This window comes from Nerophis lumbriciformis, linkage group LG22, assembly GCF_033978685.3.
Source record: "Nerophis lumbriciformis linkage group LG22, RoL_Nlum_v2.1, whole genome shotgun sequence".
NCBI lineage: Eukaryota > Metazoa > Chordata > Actinopteri > Syngnathiformes > Syngnathidae > Nerophis > Nerophis lumbriciformis.
Genome location: NC_084569.2, coordinates 41,942,459 through 41,964,349, shown reverse-complemented (window position 1 = coordinate 41,964,349; position 21,891 = coordinate 41,942,459). Strand labels below are relative to the sequence as shown.

General features: G+C 44.6%; 2 protein-coding genes across 2 annotated transcripts in view; one reads left to right on the top strand and one right to left on the bottom strand.

The window, feature by feature from the left end:
- Positions 1-929: 929 nt before the first annotated feature.
- The window catches only part of LOC133615352 (retinoic acid-induced protein 3), a 22,764-nt gene continuing 1,802 nt past the window's right edge, over positions 930-21,891 (bottom strand). Inside the window, exons 2-4 of the mRNA XM_061973890.2 lie at positions 6,637-7,748; positions 1,570-1,625; positions 930-1,493 (exon numbers count right to left, since the gene is read on the bottom strand). Of these exons, the coding sequence (XP_061829874.2) occupies positions 1,404-1,493; positions 1,570-1,625; positions 6,637-7,748 (1,258 nt within the window). The 3' untranslated portion in view covers positions 930-1,403. The remainder of the gene's footprint in view (positions 1,494-1,569; positions 1,626-6,636; positions 7,749-21,891) is intronic.
- bglap (bone gamma-carboxyglutamate (gla) protein) overlaps positions 14,076-21,891 on the top strand; it is a 108,648-nt gene continuing 100,832 nt past the window's right edge. The window contains exons 1-2 of the mRNA XM_072915724.1: positions 14,076-14,239; positions 20,694-20,791. The gene's annotated coding sequence lies outside the window, so the exon portion shown is untranslated. The remainder of the gene's footprint in view (positions 14,240-20,693; positions 20,792-21,891) is intronic.

The following is a 21,891-nucleotide window of genomic DNA, read 5'->3' as shown; positions in this document are numbered from 1 at the left end:
AGTGAGGTTATAAAGCTTTTGCCTGTTAAAGAAAGGAGACTGATCCAATGCAGCACAGACATTCGCGTGCCACGCTGTCACGACCCAGACGCACACCAGTGCGCAATCATATGGGAGCCGCGCTGAGCGCACCTCCAAGCGCGTCTCGCTGCCGGCGACGGCCGGGTATATGGGCCCGACGCTCCAGCGCCATCCATTTTCAGGGCTAGTTGATTCGGCAGGTGGGTTGTTACACACTCCTTAGCGGGTTCCGACTTCCATGGCCACCGTCCTAGCTGCTGTCTATATCAACCAGGGTGAGCCCCACCCCTTTTGTGAGTGCACTGCGCGCGGAGTGACCCCTGTTACGCGCCCCCGGCAACAGGGGTGGCGGGCAGGTAAGCTGCGCGGGCGGAGCGCGCGGAGTGACCCCTGTTACGAGCCCCCGGCCACGGGGGTGGCGGGCAGGTAAGCTGCTTACCTGCTGCGCGTGACGCCGGCCGCGGCGAAGGCGGACGAGGCGGGGTGTCGGTGCGGTGGTGACCCTGGACGTGCGTCGGGCCCTTCTCGCGGATCGCCTCAGCTACGGCTCCCGGTGGGGCCCTCTCGGGGGAAGGGGCCTCGGTCCCGGACCCCGGCGAGGCGTCCCTTCTCCGCTCCGTAAAAGTGTCCATCTCTTTTTCTTTTTCTTCTTCTGTTGTGGCATATGCTGCAGGTGCCTGCTCGTTTTTCGTATGTGGGTAACAACATTTAACTATGTATATATATTTACCAATTGGTTTAACTGCCACCCGCCTGAATCTATTTAAAATCTCATTTTTTTTAATAATTTGAACCGCCCGACCCGACCCGACCCGACCCGCGGATAAAATCTAATTTTTTTTAATTTCATCCGCCCGATCCGCGGATAATCCGCGGACTCCGCGGTTGTGCCCGCAAACCGGGCATCTCTAGTATGTACATACAGTTGGAAGGGGAATCACCGCCGTTTACCCGACACACGAAACGTGAGGCCAGAGGGTTGAATAGCTTAAAATGCGTTTTTGTGGCAATTCAAACTTAGTGGCGTGGCGCTTTCCATCATTTTCAGCAGACGGCATTGCAAAAATGATTCTTTTCCTCTCACGCGAGACCCGCCCGGGAACGGGACCAATATAATACACACTTTTATTTATCAATGTATTTGTTGACTGGCCGAAAGACAAGTTCACTGCAAAATATGACATTAAGTTGACATTTCCTTGCACTTTGGGAGAGTTTTTGCTTTTTCTTTATATTGAATTAAAAAAAAGATATTCCTGATGAAAAGTGACACATTTACATGAAATGCATTCTGGACGTGCTTCTTGTTGTGTGTGTGTGTGTGTGTGTGCGTCTCACAAGTTGTTGTGTGTGTGTGTCTCACAAGTTGTTGTGTGTGCGTCTCACAAGGGCCCGTAATAGTCGTCGTAAGGTTCTGTGAGGTTGGTGCTCTGAGGCCGAGGGATGCTGTAATCTTTACTGCCCGCCACTTCCTGCAACACGTGAGGTGGCACTTTGTCAAGTAAGGTGGCGCTGGCTAATGAGGCCGCAGCTGAAGGCGTCACTCACCGTCATGGAGAAGCCAGCTTCATACGGCGATCTCAGCGAGGCGTCCACTCGTCTGCCTGAAGGGGAAAAGGTGCGAGCGCTAACTCAATAAGGACTCTTTATTAGGTACTAAGATCCAAGACGTGAAGCAGAAAAATCAGTCTTAGCATTTAGCACGCTAGCCAGATAGCCTCAAATAACAAAAGCATGACTCGTTGGTCTTCGCCTGGAAAAGAGCTTGAAAGCTCGCTAAAAGTTAGCATGTGTCAAGTACCAAAATATGACTGAGTTAGCTGTAAAATTATCAAAAAAAATCTAGCATGCTGGTGTTAGCATGCTAACAGCATGTTTCCAGTACCAAAATAGATGACTGAGTTATCTGTAAAATTAGCTACAAATCTAGCATGCTGGTGTTAACATGCTACGTATTAATGTTAGCATGCTAACAGCATGTCTCAAGTACCAAAATATATGACTGAGGTGTATACCTGTAAAATAGCTAAAACATAAAAAAACTAACACGCTAACAGTAAACCAGTGGTTCTCAAACTTTTTTTGTCATCCCCCACTTTGGACAAGGGGGAGTTTTCAAGCCCCACCTGCCCCCATCGCCCCAACAGAGCGCTAATGCCAAGCTTTAACATTTTCAAATTTATTGAACATCAAGTTGTATACATTCAAACTCAATAACATAAAATAACATTAAGTTCAATAATAAAAAAAATAACTGTGCAGCTGTGGTATAACTTGCATCAAGTTCAATAATAAATAAAATAACTTCCATCAAGTTCAATAATAAATAAAACAAAAGTGTTATAACTTGCATCAAGTTCAATAATAAATCAAAAAAAGTGTTATAACTTGCATTACGTTCAATAATAAATAAAAAAAAAACTGTTATAACTTGCATCACGTTCAGTAATAAATCAAAAAAGTGTTATAACTTGCATCAAGTTCAATAATAAATCAAATAAAAGTGTTATAACTTGCATCAAGTTCAATAATAAATCAAAAAAGTGTTATAACTTGCATCAAGTTCAATAATAAATCAAATAAAAGTGTTATAACTTGCATCACGTTCAATAATAAATAAAAAAAACTGTTATAACTTGCATCAAGTTCAATAATAAATCCAAAAAAGTGTTATAACTTGCATCAAGTTCAATAATAAAAAAAAGTGTTATAACTTGCATCACGTTCAATAATAAATCAAAAAAAGTGTTATAACTTGCATCAAGTTCAATAATAAATCCAATAACTTGCATCAAGTTCAATAATAAATCCAATAACTTGCATCAAGTTCAATAATAAATCAAAAAAAGTGTTATAACTTGCATCAAGTTCAATAATAAATCAAAAAAAGTGTTATAACTTGCATCAAGTTCAATAATAAATAAAAAAAAGTGTTAGAACTTGCATCAAGTTCAATAATAAATCAAATAACTTGCATCAAGTTCAATAATAAATACAATAAAAGTGCCACTTTGCAATCTTTGCAAAAATAAAAGGAGGAGCTATGCATTTGGCAAGACAGGGCAAGTGACAGCACTTTCCCCCAGGAGAGCCACCTTGCTTCACTGTGAAACAGCACGGCTGTATGATCAGCTCCCATTTCCTCACACAGTGCAGAGAACAGTCGCACTTTCAGTGGTCGTGTTTTGATCAAATTGACCGCGCTCACAACATCTGTTAAAACCTCATTGAGTTCGGGGCTGAGCTGCCTTGACGCGAGTGCTTCCCGGTGAATGACACAGTGTGTGCCCGTCACATTTTTGTTTCTCTGCAGGCGCTGGCTCTGGCTCGACGACCTTTGAGGTGTGAGTCACAAATGTATATATTTGTGTAATTGTGGTCCACACATTAGCCTGCTACCCATCCGCTCGAAAGTTTGTTCCGCTTAGCCCCGCCCCCATTAGTTACTGTTGCTATGTCTGTCAAACTTTCGCTCATACCGAGAAATTGAAAGCCTACAGTAAAAATAAGTACCGGTAATTTCCATTTATTTATATAGCGGATTTCACAGACAGAATCACAAAGTGATTTACAGTGTGTATAGAAAATGAAAGCATAGTAAAAAAAAAAATCTAAAAATATAATAATTAAAAAAAAATTTTAAAGTGAAATTTCCTCCCGTTCCTCGCGCCCCACCTGTCATGTCTCTATTCCCCACCAGTGGGGCGCGCCCCACACTTTGAGAAACGCTGCAGTAAACACATGTCCAGTGCCAAAATATGAGCAAGGTGTATACCTGCAAAATAGCTGGGAAAAAACTTAGCATGCTAATGTTAGCATGCTACCAGTTAACGTCTCAAGTACCCAAATATGACAGTTACTTGTAAAATTAGCTAAAAATCTAGCATGCTGGTATTAACCTGCTCTGCGTTAATGTTAGCATGCTAACAGCAGGTGTCCAGTACCAAAATATATGACTGAGGTGTATACCCGTAAATTAGCTAAAACATAAATAAACAAAAAAACAACTAACATGCTAACAGTAAACACATGTCCAGTGCCAAAATATGAGCAAGGTGTATACCTGCAAAATAGCTTGGAAAAAAACCCTAACATGCTATTGTTAGCATGCTAACAGCTAGCATCTCAAGTACCAAAATATGACTGAGATACCGGTAAAATTATCAAAAAATCTAGCATGCTGGTGTTAACGTGCTACGCATCAATGTTAGCATGCTAACAGCATGTGTTTAGTACCAAAATATATGACTGAGGTGTATACCTGCAAAATTGCTAAAACATTATTTTTTTTAACTAACATGCTAACAGTAAACACATGTCCAGTGCCAAAATATGAGCAAGGTGTATACCTGCAAAATAGCTGGGAAAAAACCCAACATGCTAACAGTTAATGTCTCAAGTACCAAAATAGACACAACAAACTCCCTTCTAGTCTCTCATGGACACACACCGGCTGTTGTTGACTTTGGACTATCGGCTGCATGACATCAAGGCCGAGGAACAGAGACACACTGCAGGCTTACACACACACATGCATCCACAAAAATATACGCCACACACACACACACACACACACACACACACACACACACACACACACACACACACACACACACACACACATAACCCCCCAACCCAACGCCCTTGACGCAAATCCCATAGGGGTGATGAAAGGATGGTCAGCGCCTGAGAGCTGCGGCCAGCCACCATGACCCCGCACTCCCTTCCCTCTGTTGCTAGATATCTCCCAGCGTTGACCTTTTTCCCATCTTTTACGGGGCGCCTTGTGGCGACCCATCAACGTTCCTGTTCTGTAACCCTGTACACTGTTTCTTTGTCTCATCTTCAACGGCTTTGTGCTGAAAACAAAGTTTCGTTGTACTTGTGCAATGACAATAAAGACCTATCCTATCCTATATGACTGAGTTACCAGTCAAATTATCAACAAATCTAGCATGCTGGTGTTAGTGTGCTACGCATCAATGTTAGCATGCTAACAGCATGTTTACCAAAATATGTGACTGAGGTGTATACCTGTAAAATAGCTAAAACATTTTAAAAAAGCTAACATGCTAACAGTAAAAGTGTGTCCAGTACCAACATGACAGTTAGCTGCACAAATAGCTACAAATCTAGCATGCTGGTGTTAGCATGCTAATCAGTGTTCTGCGGTCAGAAGTTAGAAGTCAGAAGTTAGAAGTTAGAAGTCAGAAGTTAGAAGTTAGAAGTCAGAAGTTAGAAGTTAGAAGTCAGAAGTCAGAAGTTAGAAGTTAGAAGTTAGAAGTCAGAAGTTAGAAGTCAGAAGTTAAAAGTCAGAAGTTAGAAGTCAGAAGTTAGAAGTCAGAAGTTAGAAGTCAGAAGTTAGAAGTCAGAAGTTAGAAGTCAGAAGTCAGAAGTTAGAAGTTAGAAGTCAGAAGTTAAAAGTCAGAAGTTAGAAGTCAGAAGTTAAAAGTCAGAAGTTAGAAGTCAGAAGTCAGAAGTTAGAAGTTAGAAGTCAGAAGTTAGAAGTTAGAAGTCAGAAGTTAGAAGTCAGAAGTTAGAAGTCAGAAGTCAGAAGTTAGAAGTTAGAAGTCAGAAGTTAGAAGTCAGAAGTTAGAAGTTAGAAGTCAGAAGTTAGAAGTCAGAAGTTAAAAGTCAGAAGTTAGAAGTTAGAAGTCAGAAGTTAGAAGTCAGAAGTTAGATGTCAGAAGTTAGAAGTTAGAAGTCAGAAGTTAGAAGTCAGAAGTTAGAAGTCAGAAGTTAAAAGTCAGAAGTTAGAAGTTAGAAGTCAGAAGTTAGAAGTCAGAAGTTAGAAGTCAGAAGTTAGAAGTCAGAAGTCAGAAGTTAGAAGTCAGAAGTCAGAAGTTAGAAGTCAGAAGTTAGAAGTCAGAAGTTAGAAGTCAGAAGTTAAAAGTCAGAAGTTAAAAGTCAGAAGTTAAAAGTCAGAAGTTAAAAGTCAGAAGTTAGAAGTTAGAAGTCAGAAGTTAGAAGTCAGAAGTCAGAAGTTAGAAGTCAGAAGTTAGAAGTCGGAAGTTAGAAGTCGGAAGTTAGAAGTCGGAAGTTAGAAGTCGGAAGTTAGAAGTTAGAAGTCAGAAGTTAGAAGTCAGAAGTTAGAAGTCAGAAGTTAGAAGTTAGAAGTCAGAAGTTAGAAGTCAGAAGTTAGAAGTCAGAAGTTAAAAGTCAGAAGTTAAAAGTCAGAAGTTAGAAGTTAGAAGTCAGAAGTTAGAAGTCAGAAGTCAGAAGTTAGAAGTCAGAAGTTAGAAGTCAGAAGTTAAAAGTCAGAAGTTAGAAGTCAGAAGTTAAAAGTCAGAAGTTAGAAATTAGAAATTAGAAGTTAGAAGTCAGAAGTTAGAAGTTAGAAGTCAGAAGTTAGAAGTCAGAAGTTAGAAGTCAGAAGTTAGAAGTCGGAAGTTAGAAGTTAGAAGTCAGAAGTTAGAAGTTAGAAGTTAGAAGTCAGAAGTTAGAAGTCAGAAGTTAGAAGTCAGAAGTTAGAAGTTAGAAGTCAGAAGTTAGAAGTTAGAAGTCAGAAGTTAGAAGTCAGAAGTTAGAAGTCAGAAGTTAGAAGTTAGAAGTCAGAAGTTAGAAGTTAGAAGTCAGAAGTTAGAAGTTAGAAGTCAGAAGTTAGAAGTTTCTCACCTCTTCGGTTTTCCGGCTCGTTCTCAAAGCTTCCGTTCTCATTCCCCCCCTTGGGGCTGTTGAGTCCCGGGATGTCGGCACTCGGACTGGTCCAGCCCTCGAAGCTCAGCGGGTACTCCTTGGCCTTGGCCTCGCCCCTGCAGAGGAAGGCGGCCTGCGACAAGCCGTGCCCCGTCAACAGCACCCAGCCGTTGGCCACCAGCGCCATGGCGAGCAGCGGGTCGTCCCACTGTGGGCGGCGGTCCAGCTTGGGGTTCCCCCTGACCAGCATGGTGACCCACGCCACCCAGACGGCGGCGGAGAGCGCCAGCGTGAGGAAGAGGAGCACGGCCTGCTGCCGGCTCTGCTGGTGGGTGGCGCCGGCGTAGCTGTAGCTGTAGGTGGCGCAGGAGCGACACAGGAAGTGCATGGCCAGGATCAAGCTGATGGCCAGCAGGCACATGACGTAGATCTGCAGCATGACAAACTCCTCCTGGCTGTACTCGCAGGGCCGCTCGTCCCTCACCAAGACCAGGATCAGCCACTCGGTGGAGATGATCACCTGCACCACGAAGAGCCCCAGCGCCATGCCGGCCTCCCCCCAGCCGCGGGCGGCGGCGAAGCCCAGCAGAGCGAGGCAGCGGGCCAGCAGGCAGGAGAAGGCCAGCGAGAAGAAGACCCCGAAGAGGAAGACCCTGGTGGGACAGGTCTCGGGGCCCAGGCGGACGATGAAGGCGAAGGTGACGGCGAAGATGCCGGCCGTGGCCAACAGGAACATGGACATGCAGGCCACCGTCCCGCCGATGTTGCTGCGCTGGTTCCGCAAGGAGACGCAGACCCACAAGGACCAGAGGAGCAGGCCCAGCAGGAGGAGGGCGCTGAACAGGAAGCCCGAGGCGGCCAGGGTCTCCAAGACGATGCCCCACGCCGCCTCGCGGTCGCACAGGAACCTGTAGGCTGGATCCAAGTCCGCGCCGCAGCCCGGAACCTTCTGGGAGGACACGTTGGAGGCGGGCGACGTAGTGGTGCTGACGTTGGCCGGCGACGGCTGACAAGAACCTGGCGAGGGGGCGTGGCCCAAGAAGACCAGGAGGAGGAGGGGGAGAGGGAGGGGGAACGCCATCGTGTGCTTCCTGTTTGTGTGAAACAAACACAGAGGCAAAAGTATTGGGACGCGGAAAAACAGGAAGTCAACACAGGAAAAAAACATGTACTGAATATTCCAGACCATAAAGGAGTTATATTGTTAGGATTATTTTATAAATGTAAAAGACTTTCTTGTGGTCTACATCAGTGGTCCCCAACCACCGGGCCGCGGATCCATTGGTACCAGGCCGCACAAGAAATAAAAAAAATATTTATTTCTTTATCCATCCATCCATCCATCCATCTTCTTCCGCTTATCCGAGGTCGGGAGGTCGGGTCGTGGGGGCATCAGCCTAAGCAGGGAAGCCCAGACTTCCCTCTCCCCAGCCACTTCGTCCAGCTCCTCCCGGGGGATCCCGAGGCGTTCCCAGGCCAGCCGGGAGAGATAGTCTTCCCAGCGTGTCCTGGGTCTTCCCCGTGGCCTCCTACCGGTCGGACGTGCCCGAAACACCTTCCTAGGGGGGCGTTCGGGTGGCATCCTGACCAGATGCCCGAACCACCTCATCTGGCTCCTCTCCATGTGGAGGAGCAGCGGCTTTACTTTGAGCTCCCCGCGGATGACAGAGCTTCTCACCCTATCTCTAAGGGAGAGCCCCGCCACTCGGCGGGGGAAACTCATTTTGGCCGCTTGTACCCGTGATCTTGTCCTTTCGGTCATGACCCAAAGCTCATGACCATAGGTGAGGATGGGAACGTAGATCGACCGGTAAATCGAGAGTTTTGCCTTCCGGCTCAGCTCCTTCTTCACCACAACGGATCGATACAGCGTCCGCATTACTGAAGATGCCGCACCGATCCGCCTGTCGATCTCACGATCCACTCTTCCCTCACTCGTGAACAAGACTCCGAGGTACTTGAACTCCTCCACTTGGGGCAAGATCTCCTCCCCAACCCGGAGATGGCACTCCACCCTTTTCCGGGAGAGAACCATGGACTCGGACTTGGAGGTGCTGATTCCCATCCCAGTCGCTTCACACTCGGCTGCGAACCGATCCAGTGAGAGCTGAAGATCTTGGCCAGAGGAAGCCATCAGGACCACATCATCTGCAAATAGCAGAGACCTAATCCTGCAGCCACCAAACCAGATCCCCTCAACGCCTTGACTGCGCCTAGAAATTCTGTCCATAAAAGTTATGAACAGAATGGGTGACAAAGGGCAGCCTTGGCGGAGTCCAACCCTCACTGGAAACGTGTCCGACTTACTGCCGGCAATGCGGACCAAGCTCTGGCACTGATTATACAGGGAGCGAACTGCCACAATAAGACAGTCCGTTACCCCATACTCTCTGAGCACTCCCCACAGGACTTCCCGGGGTACACGGTCGAATGCCTTCTCCAAGTCCACAAAGCACATGTAGACTGGTTGGGCAAACTCCCATGCACCCTCAAGGACCCTGCCGAGAGTATAGAGCTGGTCCACAGTTCCACGACCAGGACGAAAACCACACTGTTCCTCCTGAATCCGAGGTTCGACTATCCGGCGTAGCCTCCTCTCCAGTACACCTGAATAGACCTTACCGGGAAGGCTGAGTGTGATCCCACGATAGTTGGAATACATCCTCCGGTTCCCCTTATTAAAGAGAGGAACCACCACCCCGGTCTGCCAATCCAGAGGTACCGCCCCCGATGTCCACGCGATGTTGCAGAGTCTTGTCAACCAAGACAGCCCCACAGCATCCAGAGCCTTAAGGAACTCCGGGCGGATGTCATCCACCCCTGGGGCCTTGCCACCGAGGAGCTTTTTAACAACTTCGGCAACCTCAGCCCCAGAAATAGGAGAGCCCACCACAGACTCCCCAGGCACTGCTTCCTCGTAGGAAGACGTGCTGGTAGGATTGAGGAGGTCTTCGAAGTATTCCCTCCACCGATCCACAACATCCGCAGTCGAGGTCAGCAGAACACCATCCCCACCATACACGGTGTTGACACTGCACTGCTTCCCCTTCCTGAGGCGGCGGATGGTGGTCCAGAATTGCTTCGAAGCCGTCCGGAAGTCTTTTTCCATGGCCTCCCCGAACTCCTCCCATGTCCGAGTTTTTGCCTCCGCGACCGCTGAAGCCGCACACCGCTTGGCCTGTCGGTATCTGTCCGCTGCCTCAGGAGTCCCATGAGCCAAAAGAACCCGATAGGACTCCTTCTTCAGCCTGACGGCATCCCTCACCGCCGGTGTCCACCAACGGGTTCTAGGATTACCGCCACGACAGGCACCAACTACCTTGCGGCCACAGCTCCAATCGGCCGCCTCGACAATAGAGGTACGGAACATGATCCACTCGGAGGACAAACATGACACAAACCTCCCTAATTGTTATAAAGCACATTGTCAGCTTCACGGATTCGAGTATTTGGCGAGCGTTTTGTCCTACTAATTTTGGCGGTCCTTGAACTCACCGTAGTTTGTTTACATTTATAACTTTTCTCCGACTTTCTAGGACGTGTTTTATGACACTTCTTTTTCTGTCTCATTTTGTCCACCAAACTTTTAAGGTTGTGCATGAATGCACAAAGGTAAGTTTTGTTGATGTTATTGACTTGTGTGGAGTGCTAATCAGACATATTTGGTCACTGCATGACTGCGAGCTAATCGATGCTAACATGCTATTTAGGCTAGCTATATGTACATATTGCATCATTATGCCTCATTTGTAGCTATATTTGAGCTCATTTAGTTTCCTTTAAGTCCTCTTAATTCAATTTATATCTCAGGACACACTGTCTGTATGTAATATGGCTTTTAATTTTTTGCGGCCCCAGACAGATTTGTTTTTGTATTTTTGGTTCAATATGGCTCTTTCAACATTTTGGGTTGCCGACCCCTGAACTAAACGAAAATCCTTCATTTTTGCCAGGTGTGTATCGCGATAGCAGAACATATTATCACAATACAATGATTGTATTAGGAGATCCGTGGTCGGCCAAATTGATATCATCGATATCTAGTATCCGCCTGTTGCAGTTCAGACTCGGGTTGAACGATACCGCAAATTTTGGCCTCATTCAGATTTTTTCGGGACAATTTTCAAGATCTTTACAACATTACAAACAACACATACCAAAAAAAAACAACGGTATTTAAGAAAGTAAACAGAAGATAACTGAAAATTGTTGATTTTATACCGCCAGTATCAATGCTATACTGATACTACACTTGGTATCGAGCTTCTTATTGCATTCTTCACTCACGCTTACGGAGAAGGACAAGGCAAAAACTAAACCAGACACACTGTACCAAGACATATGACGGTGAAGCGCATGCATGTAAAATTAGCTAAAAAAAAAGTTAGCGTGCTAACAGTTAGCATGTGTCAAGTACCAAGTCACATGACTCGGAGGCATTTATCTGCAAAATTGGCTAAAAAAGGTTAGCACGTGAATGTTAGCATGTTTTTTAATGCTAACAGTTAGCAGGTGTCAAGTACCAAATCACGACTCTGAGGTGTCAAGCTGCAAAATTGGCTAAAAAAGGTTAGCACGTGAATGTTAGCATGTTTTTTAATGCTAACAGTTAGCAGGTGTCAAGCACCAAATCACGACTCTGAGGTGTCAAGCTGCAAAATTGGCTAAAAAAGGTTAGCACGTGAATGTTAGCATGTTTTTTTAATGCTAACAGTTAGCAGGTGTCAAGCACCAAATCACGACTCTGAGGTGTCAAGCTGCAAAATTGGCTAAAAAAGGTTAGCACGTGAATGTTAGCATGTTTTTTAATGCTAACAGTTAGCAGGTGTCAAGCACCAAATCACGACTCTGAGGTGTCAAGCTGCAAAATTGTCTAAAAAAAGGTTAGCACGTGAATGTTAGCATGTTTTTTAATGCTAACAGTTAGCAGGTGTCAAGCACCAAATCACGACTCTGAGGCGTCAAGCTGCAAAATTGGCAAAAAAAAGGTTAGCACGTGAATGTTAGCATGTTTTTTAATGCTAACAGTTAGCAGGTGTCAAGCACCAAATCACGACTCTGAGGTGTCAAGCTGCAAAATTGGCTAAAAAAGGTTAGCACGTGAATGTTAGCATGCTAACAGTTAGCAGGTGTCAAGTACCAAGTTACGTGACTCTGAGGTGTTCGGCTGCAAAATTGCTGTAAAAAGTTAGCATCCTAGCAGTTAGCATGAGTCAAATGCCAACTTATATGACTCTAAGGTGTTTGGCTATAAAATCGGCTAGCAAAGTTAATATGCTAGAATCCTACTGGAACGTTAGCATGCTAACAGTTAGCATGTGTCAAGTATGAAAAATCATGACTCTGAGGAGCTCAGCTGCAAAATTGGCTAAAAAAAGTTAGCACGTGAATGTTAGCATGCTAACAGTTAGCAGGTGTCAAGTACCAAGTTACGTGACTCTGAGGTGTTCGGCTGCAAAATTGCTGTAAAATGTTAGCATCCTAGCAGTTAGCATGTGTCAAATGCCAACTTATATGACTCTAAGGTGTTTGGCTATAAAATCGGCTAGCAAAGTTAATATGCTAGAATCCTACTGGAACGTTAGCATGCTAACAGCTAGCATGTGTCAAGTATGAAAAATCATGACTCTGAGGTGCTCAGCTGCAAAATTGGCTAAAAAAGGTTAGCACGTGAATGTTAGCACGCTAACAGTTAGCAGGTGTCAAGTACCAAGTTACGCGACTCTGAGGTGTTCGGCTGCAAAATTGCTGTAAAAAGTTAGCATCCTAGCAGTTAGCATGTGTCAAATGCCAACTTATATGACTCTAAGGTGTTTGGCTATAAAATCGGCTAGCAAAGTTAATATGCTAGAATCCTACTGGAACGTTAGCATGCTAACAGTTAGCATGTGTCAGGTATGAAAAATCATGACTCTGAGGTGCTCAGCTGCAAAATTGGCTAAAAAAGGTTAGCACGTGAATGTTAGCATGCTAACAGTTAGCAGGTGTCAAGTACCAAGTTACGTGACTCTGAGGTGTTCGGCTGCAAAAATTGCTGTAAAAAGTTAGCATCCTAGCAGTTAGCAGGTGTCAAATGCCAACTTATATGACTCTAAGGTGTTTGGCTATAAAATCGGCTAGCAAAGTTAATATGCTAGAATCCTACTGGAACGTTAGCATGCTAACAGTTAGCATGTGTCAAGTATGAAAAATCATGACTCTGAGGTGCTCAGCTGCAAAATTGGCTAAAAAAGGTTAGCACGTGAATGTTAGCACGCTAACAGTTAGCAGGTGTCAAGTACCAAGTTACGTGACTCTGAGGCGTTCGGCTGCAAAATTGCTGTAAAAAGTTAGCATCCTAACAGTTAGCATGTGTCAAATGCCAACTTATATGACTCTAAGGTGTTTGGCTATAAAATCGGCTAGCAAAGTTAATATGCTAGAATCCTACTGGAACGTTAGCATGCTAACAGTTAGCATGTGTCAAGTATGAAAAATCATGACTCTGAGGTGCTCAGCTGCAAAATTGGCTAAAAAAGGTTAGCACGTGAATGTTAGCACGCTAACAGTTAGCAGGTGTCAAGTACCAAGTTACGTGACTCTGAGGCGTTCGGCTGCAAAATTGCTGTAAAAAGTTAGCATCCTAACAGTTAGCATGTGTCAAATGCCAACTTATATGACTCTAAGGTGTTTGGCTATAAAATCGGCTAGCAAAGTTAATATGCTAGAATCCTACTGGAACGTTAGCATGCTAACAGTTAGCATGTGTCAAGTATGAAAAATCATGACTCTGAGGTGCTCAGCTGCAAAATTGTCTAAAAAAAGTTAGCACGTGAATGTTAGCATGCTAACAGTTAGCAGGTGTCAAGTACCAAGTTACGTGACTCTGAGGCGTTCGGCTGCAAAATTGCTGTATAAAGTTAGCATCCTAACAGTTAGCATGTGTCAAATGCCAACTTATATGACTCTAAGGTGTTTGGCTATAAAATCGGCTAGCAAAGTTAATATGCTAGAATCCTACTGGAACGTTAGCATGCTAATCGTTAGCATGTGTCAAGTATGAAAAATCATGACTCTGAGGCGCTCAGCTGCAAAACTTTGCTCAAAAGGTTAGCATGCTAATGTTAGCATGCGTCAAGCACCGACGTTGCAGGACTCTAAGTTTGTCAACTAGCGGCCTTGAGGGTCACATCCGGTCCGCCAAACATCACCAAGTAGGCCGAGTGAAAGCACTAAAAGCAGGGTGCAGTACTCCCGCCACACAGCAGGGGGCAACAGCGAGGCACATGTGTCACAGTGACGCAGCACTGCGGTGAGTAGAAGAAGATTACTCCTTTAAATCCTGGAAATAAAAGGCGAAAATCGGACTTTTAAACAACAGCAATCCATCCATCCATCCATTTTCTACCGTTTGTCCTTTTCGGGGTTGCAGGGGGTGCTACACCCTATCTAAGCTGCATTCGGGCGGAAAGCGGACAAGAAATGTTCCACCCCGAGCAAGTGCTGGAGTCATTGTTTCCTGGCGGACCTTTTTAAGTGACGGACGCATTGATCCAGACCAGCAACACGTGTGAGTTTCATCACCAAACTTGGTTAAACATTTGTAAGAAGATATCATTTGTACTTCGAAATATTCACTTTGTGTTGTTTTGAAATCGCTGACTCGGTGATGTATTTTGTGTTCGTGGCCGTGTTGGTTTTGTCCGAGAGTGACGATACGCGCAGTGCTAAATGTGACCAGTAGAGGGCGACAACGCCAAGAGTCAGACAGTGTGAATGTTAGACTTAGACTTCCTTTTTATTGTCATTCAAATTTGAACTTTACAGCACAGATAAGAACGAAATTTCGTTTCATTAGCTCATTGTAGTGCAGGATAAAAAAGCAATAAGGTGCAGGTATAAATAAATAAATGTTGTGTACTTTCTATTTGTGTAAACATTTTGTAGTTTATTGTGTGGATATATTAACACTAAACCTTCTATTTTATTGATGTAAAATACATAATGGACTAGAGATGCGCGGATAGGCAATTTATTTCATCCGCAACCGCGTCAGAAAGTCGTCAACCATCCGCCATCCACCCGATGTAACGTTTGATCAGAACTGCACCCGCCCGCCATCCGCCCGCACCCGCCCGTTGTTATATATCTAATATTAATTAAAAAAAAAAAAAAGGGTGAAAACTACGCGAATTGCACCTTGTGCAGACAAGATTTTTCGATCGGACACGGAGGAATTAGCGATGTAAAAGACCACGTTGGGACAAAAAAACACAAGTCTAATGCCGTTGCTAGCGATACAAGTGGAAAACTTTCAACGTTTTTCGTCGCCCAAACAGATTCTTTGGATGTGATAAATGCCGAAGTTTTATTTACGGAGGCAATAATTGAGCATGGACTTCCAATCGCACTGGCTGATCACATGGGACAGTTAAATGTTTGTAATGCAACCTTTAAAAATCATTACGCGGTGATCGCGGTCCCAAAAATAAACTTTTCTTGCATGATAATGTCCAGAAAAATTCGCTTTATATTACTATAGAGTCCTTTTAACGAATGAGTTTGATGGTTTATCACAAACCTTAAATGAAAGAAGTCCTTTGTTCTCCTGCACCATGCATATGCGCTTTGCCCTTGCTTCGTGTTTGGTGCGCAATCCTGTCGGCTGTATTTCACAGCACGACATACTGTTAAAAGTGTTTATACTATTTATGCTTTCAAGTCCAAGTTGAAGAAATCTTGTTAAATGTTGACAGCATAACTACCAAAATACAGAAGTATGTCCTTAATATTTTTGCAGTGCTATTTCTGTTGAAAAGTTCAAATGATTACATTAGAGATGTGATGTGCCACTTTTCAAGTGTCTGATGGCTTCAATTAATTTTCATTAATTTTTCATATTTTGAATTCTTTTGAAAGGCTTACAAAAAAACTACATTTGAATTGTAATTCCATGCTATTGACAGGACTATTAATTTTAATGAAGTTAGCTTACCATGTTTACAGTATGATAATTGTGATAGAAATGTGAATTTTAGGCACAGAATATTTTTTACAATTGAACAAGGCAGTAGATTATACAAGCTTGGACAGAAAGTTAATAATGACACCAATTTTTTTTTTAATGGAATTGTTTAGTACTGTTTTACCATTTGTTTACTGTAAAAAGTGTTTATACTGTTTATACTTTCAATGAACAAATTGAAGTCTTGTGAAAGGTTGACAGGATAACTGGCATTAACTGTCAAAATAATTTCAAACTATTGAAGTTAGCTTACAGAATAAACATGCCAATCAACCCATATGATTTTTGCTGTAATATTTTTGTTTTGAAAAGTCACTGTGACTGATAGAAAAGTGATGGTTTTAGCAACATTTTAACCTGTCTGAATGCTAATAATCATTTTGCGTCGGGGGGCGAAGCCCTGAACCCTCCACCAGGACTTTGTCCAGGACCTACCGGGGCCTGCGGCCCTTGGACCCTGGCTACTAGGTTTTTCTGATTTCAAAAGTTGGCAGGTATGGTGAGGTTATAAAGCTGATAAAGGATAAAGGAGACTGATCCAATGCAGCACAGACATTCGCGTGCCACGCTGTCACGACCCAGACGCACACCAGTGCGCAATCATATGGGAGCCGCGCAGAGCGCACCTCCAAGCGCATCTCGCTGCCGGCGACGGCCAGGTATGGGCCCGACGCTCCAGCGCCATCCATTTTCAGGGCTAGTTGATTCGGCAGGTGGGTTGTTACACACTCCTTAGCGGGTTCCGACTTCCATGGCCACCGTCCTGCTCTCTATATCAACCAGGGTGAGCCCCACCCCTTTCGTGAGCGCACTGCGCGCGGAGTGACCCCTGTTACGCGCCCCCGGCAACAGGGGTGGCGGGCAGGTAAGCTGCGCGGGCGGAGCGCGCGGAGTGACCCCTGTTACAAGCCCCCGGCCACGGGGGTGGCGGGCAGGTAAGCTGCTTACCTGCTGCGGACGAGGCGGGGTGTCGGTGCGGTGGGCGCGGTGGTGACCCTGGACGTGCGTCGGGCCCTTCTCGCGTATTGCCTCAGCTACGGCTCCCGGTGGGGCCCTCTCGGGGGAAGGGGCCTCGGTCCCGGACCCCGGCGAGGCGTCCCTTCTCCGCTCCGTAAAAGTGTCCATCTCTTTTTCTTTTTTTTTCTTCTGTTGTGGCATATGCTGCAGGTGCCTGCTCGTTTTTCGTATGTGGGTAACAACATTTAACTATGTATATATATTTACCAATTGGTTTAACTGCCACCCGCAAAAAAAAAAAAAAAAAAAAATCTAATTAATCCGCCCGACCCGACCCGCGCGCGGATAAAATCTTATTTTTTTTTATTTCATCCGCCCGATCCGCGGATAATCCGCGGACTCTGCGGTTGTGTCCGCAAACCGCGCATCTCTACAATGGACGTTATACTTTTGTTTTGTTTATGTCTCCAGTCTTACAAACCAAAATGAAGGAACAAGTGTAAAGAAATTAAACTATTAAATTAAACTATCCATCCATCCATCTTCTTCCGCTTATCCGAGGTCGGGTCGCGGGGGCAGCAGCCTAAGCAGGGAAGCCCAGACTTCCCTCTCCCCAGCCACTTGGTCCAGCTCTTCCCGTGTGATCTCGAGGCGTTCCCAGGCCAGCCAGGAGACATAGTCTTCCCAACGTGTCCTGGGTCTTCCCCGTGGCCTAATTAAACTCAATTTACTAATGATTCCCGGGCGTGGCCACCACTGCTGCTCACTGCTCCCCTCACCACCCAGGGAGTGAACAAGGGGATGGGTCAAATGCAGAGGATACATTTCACCACACCTAGTGTGTGTGTGTGACAATCATTGCTACTTTAATTAATTCATTTATGGACGGAAAATAATTCAAAAAAAGGAACATCATATCATATATTATAGTGAGTTAGTGTGAAAGACTGTGTTTGCTTTGCAATGAAGTAAAGAGTCTTAAAGTAACAGAACCTGCCGACGCATTCACATTTTGATGTCCGGCCCCTTGGGCTCTTGATACTGTGGCCCTCTTCGTGATGTAGTTGAATAATCCTCATCTAAGTTGTTTAGCTGCTCAATTGGCTAAAAAGGTAAGCATGATTGCATGTGTCAAGTACCAATTTCTATACCGTTTAAGGTGTTGGGAAGTGGCAGGCATTGAAGAACTGAAAAATGTCATCTCGCTAGTATCGATACTGATATTTGATCAATATCAATATTTGATCAACCCTCTGTCTGCTCACCTGTCATTCATGGCACAGAACACCTGTGTGACGTCACACTTTAGAGAACCCGAGAAGTACAAAAGCCAAAAGCAGTGAAGTTGTCAGGTTGTGTAAATGGTAAATAAAAAGAGAATACAACAAATCCTTTTCAACTTATATTCAATTGAATAGACTGCAAAGACAAGATATTTCATGTTCACACTGACAAACTTACCTTTTTTTTTGCAAATAATCATGAACTTAGAATGTAATGGCAGCAACACATTGCAAAAAAGGCATTTTTACCAGTGTGTTACATGGCCTTTCCTTTTAACAACACTCAGTAAAGGTTTGGGAACTGAGGAGACACATTTTTGAAGTGGAATTATTTCCCATTCTTGCTTGATGTACAGCTTAAGTTGTTCAACAGTCTCCCTTCTCATATTTTAGCCTTCACACATTTTCAATGTCTGGACTACAGGCAGGCCAGTCTAGTACCCGCACTCTTTTACTATGAAGCCACGCTGTTGTAACACGTGGCTTGGCATCGTCTTGCTGAAATAAGCAGGGGCGTCCATGATAACGTTGCTTGGATGGTAACATATGTTGCTCCAAAAGCTGTATGTACCTTTCAGCATTAATGGTGCCTTCACAGATGTGTAAGTTACCGTATTTTCCGCACCATAAGGCGCCCTGGGTTATAAGCCGCGCCTTCAATGAACGGCATATTTCAAAACTTTGTCCACCTATAAGCCGCCCCGTGTTATAAGCCGCATCTAACTGCGCTAAAGGAATGTCAAAAAAACAGTCAGATAGGTCAGTCAAACTTTAATAATATATTAAAAACCAGCGTGATGTGGGCGCGCATGGAGTCGTATATCAACATGGACGGAGCTGCGTGAAAAAAGCCATCCGGCCTCTTCGCGTAAACTTCCCTTAACCACTCGCTCATCTTTTCTTCATCCATCCCTTCGAGTTAGCTTTTATGATGACGCCGGCTGGAAAGGTCTCTTTTGGCAAGGTCTTCCTTTTGAATATCACCATGGGTGGAAGTTTCTGGCCATTAGCATGGCAAGCTAGAACCACAGTGAAGGATGACTTCTCATTCCCTGTGGTGCGAATATTCACCGTACGTGCTCCCGTTGTATCCACAGTGCGGTTCACAGGAATATCAAAAGTCAGTGGAACCTCGTCCATGTTGATAATGTTCTCTGGCCGGATCTTTTTTTCAGCTATCTTGTTTTTACAATATGCACGGAAAGTAGCCAGCTTTTCTTGAAAGTCTTTAGGCAGTTGCTGTGAAATAGTAATCCGTGTGCGGATGGAGAGATTGCGTCTTTTCATGAACCGGAAACTTGTCGCTTAGTAGGAGCCATTTTGTGGTCTTTACAGATGTAAACACACAAAGGAAATGAAACGTAATATCCGCGCGCTTCTTCTTCTTCTACGCGGGCGGGTGGTTGCTTACAGTAGAAGAAGAAGCGCTTCCTGTTCTATGGGGGCGGGTGCTTACCTTGGCGGTTGCTTGCGTAGAAGAAGAAGCACTTCCTCTTCTACGGGGAAAAAAGATGGCGGCTGTTTACCGTAGTTGCGAGACCGAAACTTTATGAAAATGAATCTTAATATTAATCCATATATAAAGCGCACCGGGTTATAAGGCGCACTGTCAGCTTTTGAGTAAATTTGTGGTTTTTAGGTGCGGCTAATAGTGCGGAAAATACGGTACCCATGTCTTGGCCACTAATACACCCCCATACCATCACACATGCTGCCTTTTACACTTTCACCCTAGAACAATCCGGATGGTTCTTTTCCTCTTTGGTCCAGAGGACACGACGTCCACAGTTTCCAAAAACTATTTGAAAGGTGGACTCGTCAGACCACAGAACACTTTTCCACTTTGCATCAGTCCATCTTAGATGAGCTCGGGCCCAGCGAAGCGTTTCTGGGTGTTGTTGATAAATGGCTTTGGCTTTGCGTAGTAGAGTTTTAACCTGCACTTACAGATGTAGCGACCAACTGTAGTTACTGGCAGTGGTTTTCTGAAGTGTTCCATGTGGTGATATCCTTTACACACTGATGTGGCTTTTTGATGCATAACCGCCTGAGGGATCCAAGGTGCGTAATATCATGGCTTACGTGCAGTGATTTCTCCAGATTCTCTGAACCTTTTGATGATATTACGGAGCGTAGATGGTGAAATCCCTAAATTCCTTGTTGAGAAATGTTGTTCTTAAACAATTTGCTCAGGCATTTGTCGACAAAGTGGTGACCCTCGCCCCGTCCTTGTTTGTGAAGCTGCTTTTATAGCCAATCATGGCACCCACCTGTTCCCAATTAGCCTGTTCACCTGTGGGATGTTCCAAATAAGTCTTTGATGAGCATTCCTCAACTTCCTCACTCTTTTTTGCCACTTATGCCAGCTTTTTTGAATTCCAAATGAGCTAATATTTGCAAAAAGTAACAAAGTTTTTCAGTGTGAACATGAAATATCTTGTCTTTGCAGTCTATTCAATTGAATATAAGTTGAAAAGGATTTGTTGTATTCTCTTTTTATTGACCATTTACACAACCTGACAACTTGACTAGTTTTGGGGTGTGTATTATTCACTAGAGGTGGACAATACAACATGGGCTCCATCTAGTGGTATGCCAAAGAAGTACTGTATCATTGTTGATGTGCATTGTGGGTAATGTGGCAGCGGCCAAAAATAAGACCTCTGCCTTGTTTTTAGTGAGTACTTGGGCCAACTATGCTACTGCACTTGACCGTTGCTGGTTATGCTGGTCCTTGGAGAGTGTTTGTGAGTGGTAGTGTGGAGCAGCACTGACGCAGGACTTTGTTGCAGGAACAGTCAGCAGAAAGCGGAGGACACAAACATGTCAGAACAAGGCGGCGAGGCGTGAGCGAGGTCGGAACACTTTCCCTTCCACGCCAAGACGGAAGGTAAAAAACAGACAAAAGGTGATTTCTTAGCACGACACGTTCGAGAGGACAGATGTTCCGCCCCGATCGGAGATCATCGCTTCCTCTCGACTGACAATAACACCGCCTTTGTCCCCGAGTGTCGCGTTCCACCACATTTGCATCCCACAAAGAGGAGCGATACGAGCACAAACACCGATTATTGGGCTTTGAGTCACTTGTGAACACGGCTCAGGGCGCAATAACACCATATTAGGGTTGTCCCCATACCAATACTTTGGTACCGGTACCAAAATGTATTTCCATACTTTTCTAAATAAAGGGGACCACAAAATGTCATTATTGTCTTTATTGTAACAACAAATGTTAGTGTACATGAAACATATGTTTATTATTGTCATTTAGTCCTTAAATAAAATAGACAACTTGTCTTTTAGTAGTAAGTACCGTATTTTCCGCACTATTAGCCGCACCTAAAAACCACAAATTTACTCAAAAGCTGACAGTGCGGCTTATAACCCGGTGCGCTTTATATATGGATTAATATTAAGATTCATTTTCATAAAGTTTCGGTCTCGCAACTACGGTAAACAGCCGCCATCTTTTTTCCCCGTAGAAGAGGAAGTGCTTCTTCTTCTACGCAAGCAACCGCCAAGGTAAGCACCCGCCCCCATAGAACAGGAAGCGCTTCTTCTTCTACTGTAAGCAACCACCCGCCCGCGTAGAAGAAGAAGAAGCGCGCGGATATTACCGTACGTTTCATTTCCTTTGTGTGTTTACATCTGTAAAGACCACAAAATGGCTCCTACTAAGCGACAGGTTTCCGGTTCATGAAAAGACGCAATCTCTCCATCCGCACACGGACTACTATTTCACAGCAACTGCCTAAAGACTTTCAAGAAAAGCTGGCTACTTTCCGTGCATATTGTAAAAACAAGATAGCTGAAAAAAAGATCCGGCCAGAGAACATTATCAACATGGACGAGGTTCCACTGACTTTTGATATTCCTGTGAACCGCACTGTGGATACAACGGGAGCACGTACGGTGAATATTCGCACCACAGGGAATGAGAAGTCGTCCTTCACTGTGGTTCTAGCTTGCCATGCTAATGGCCAGAAA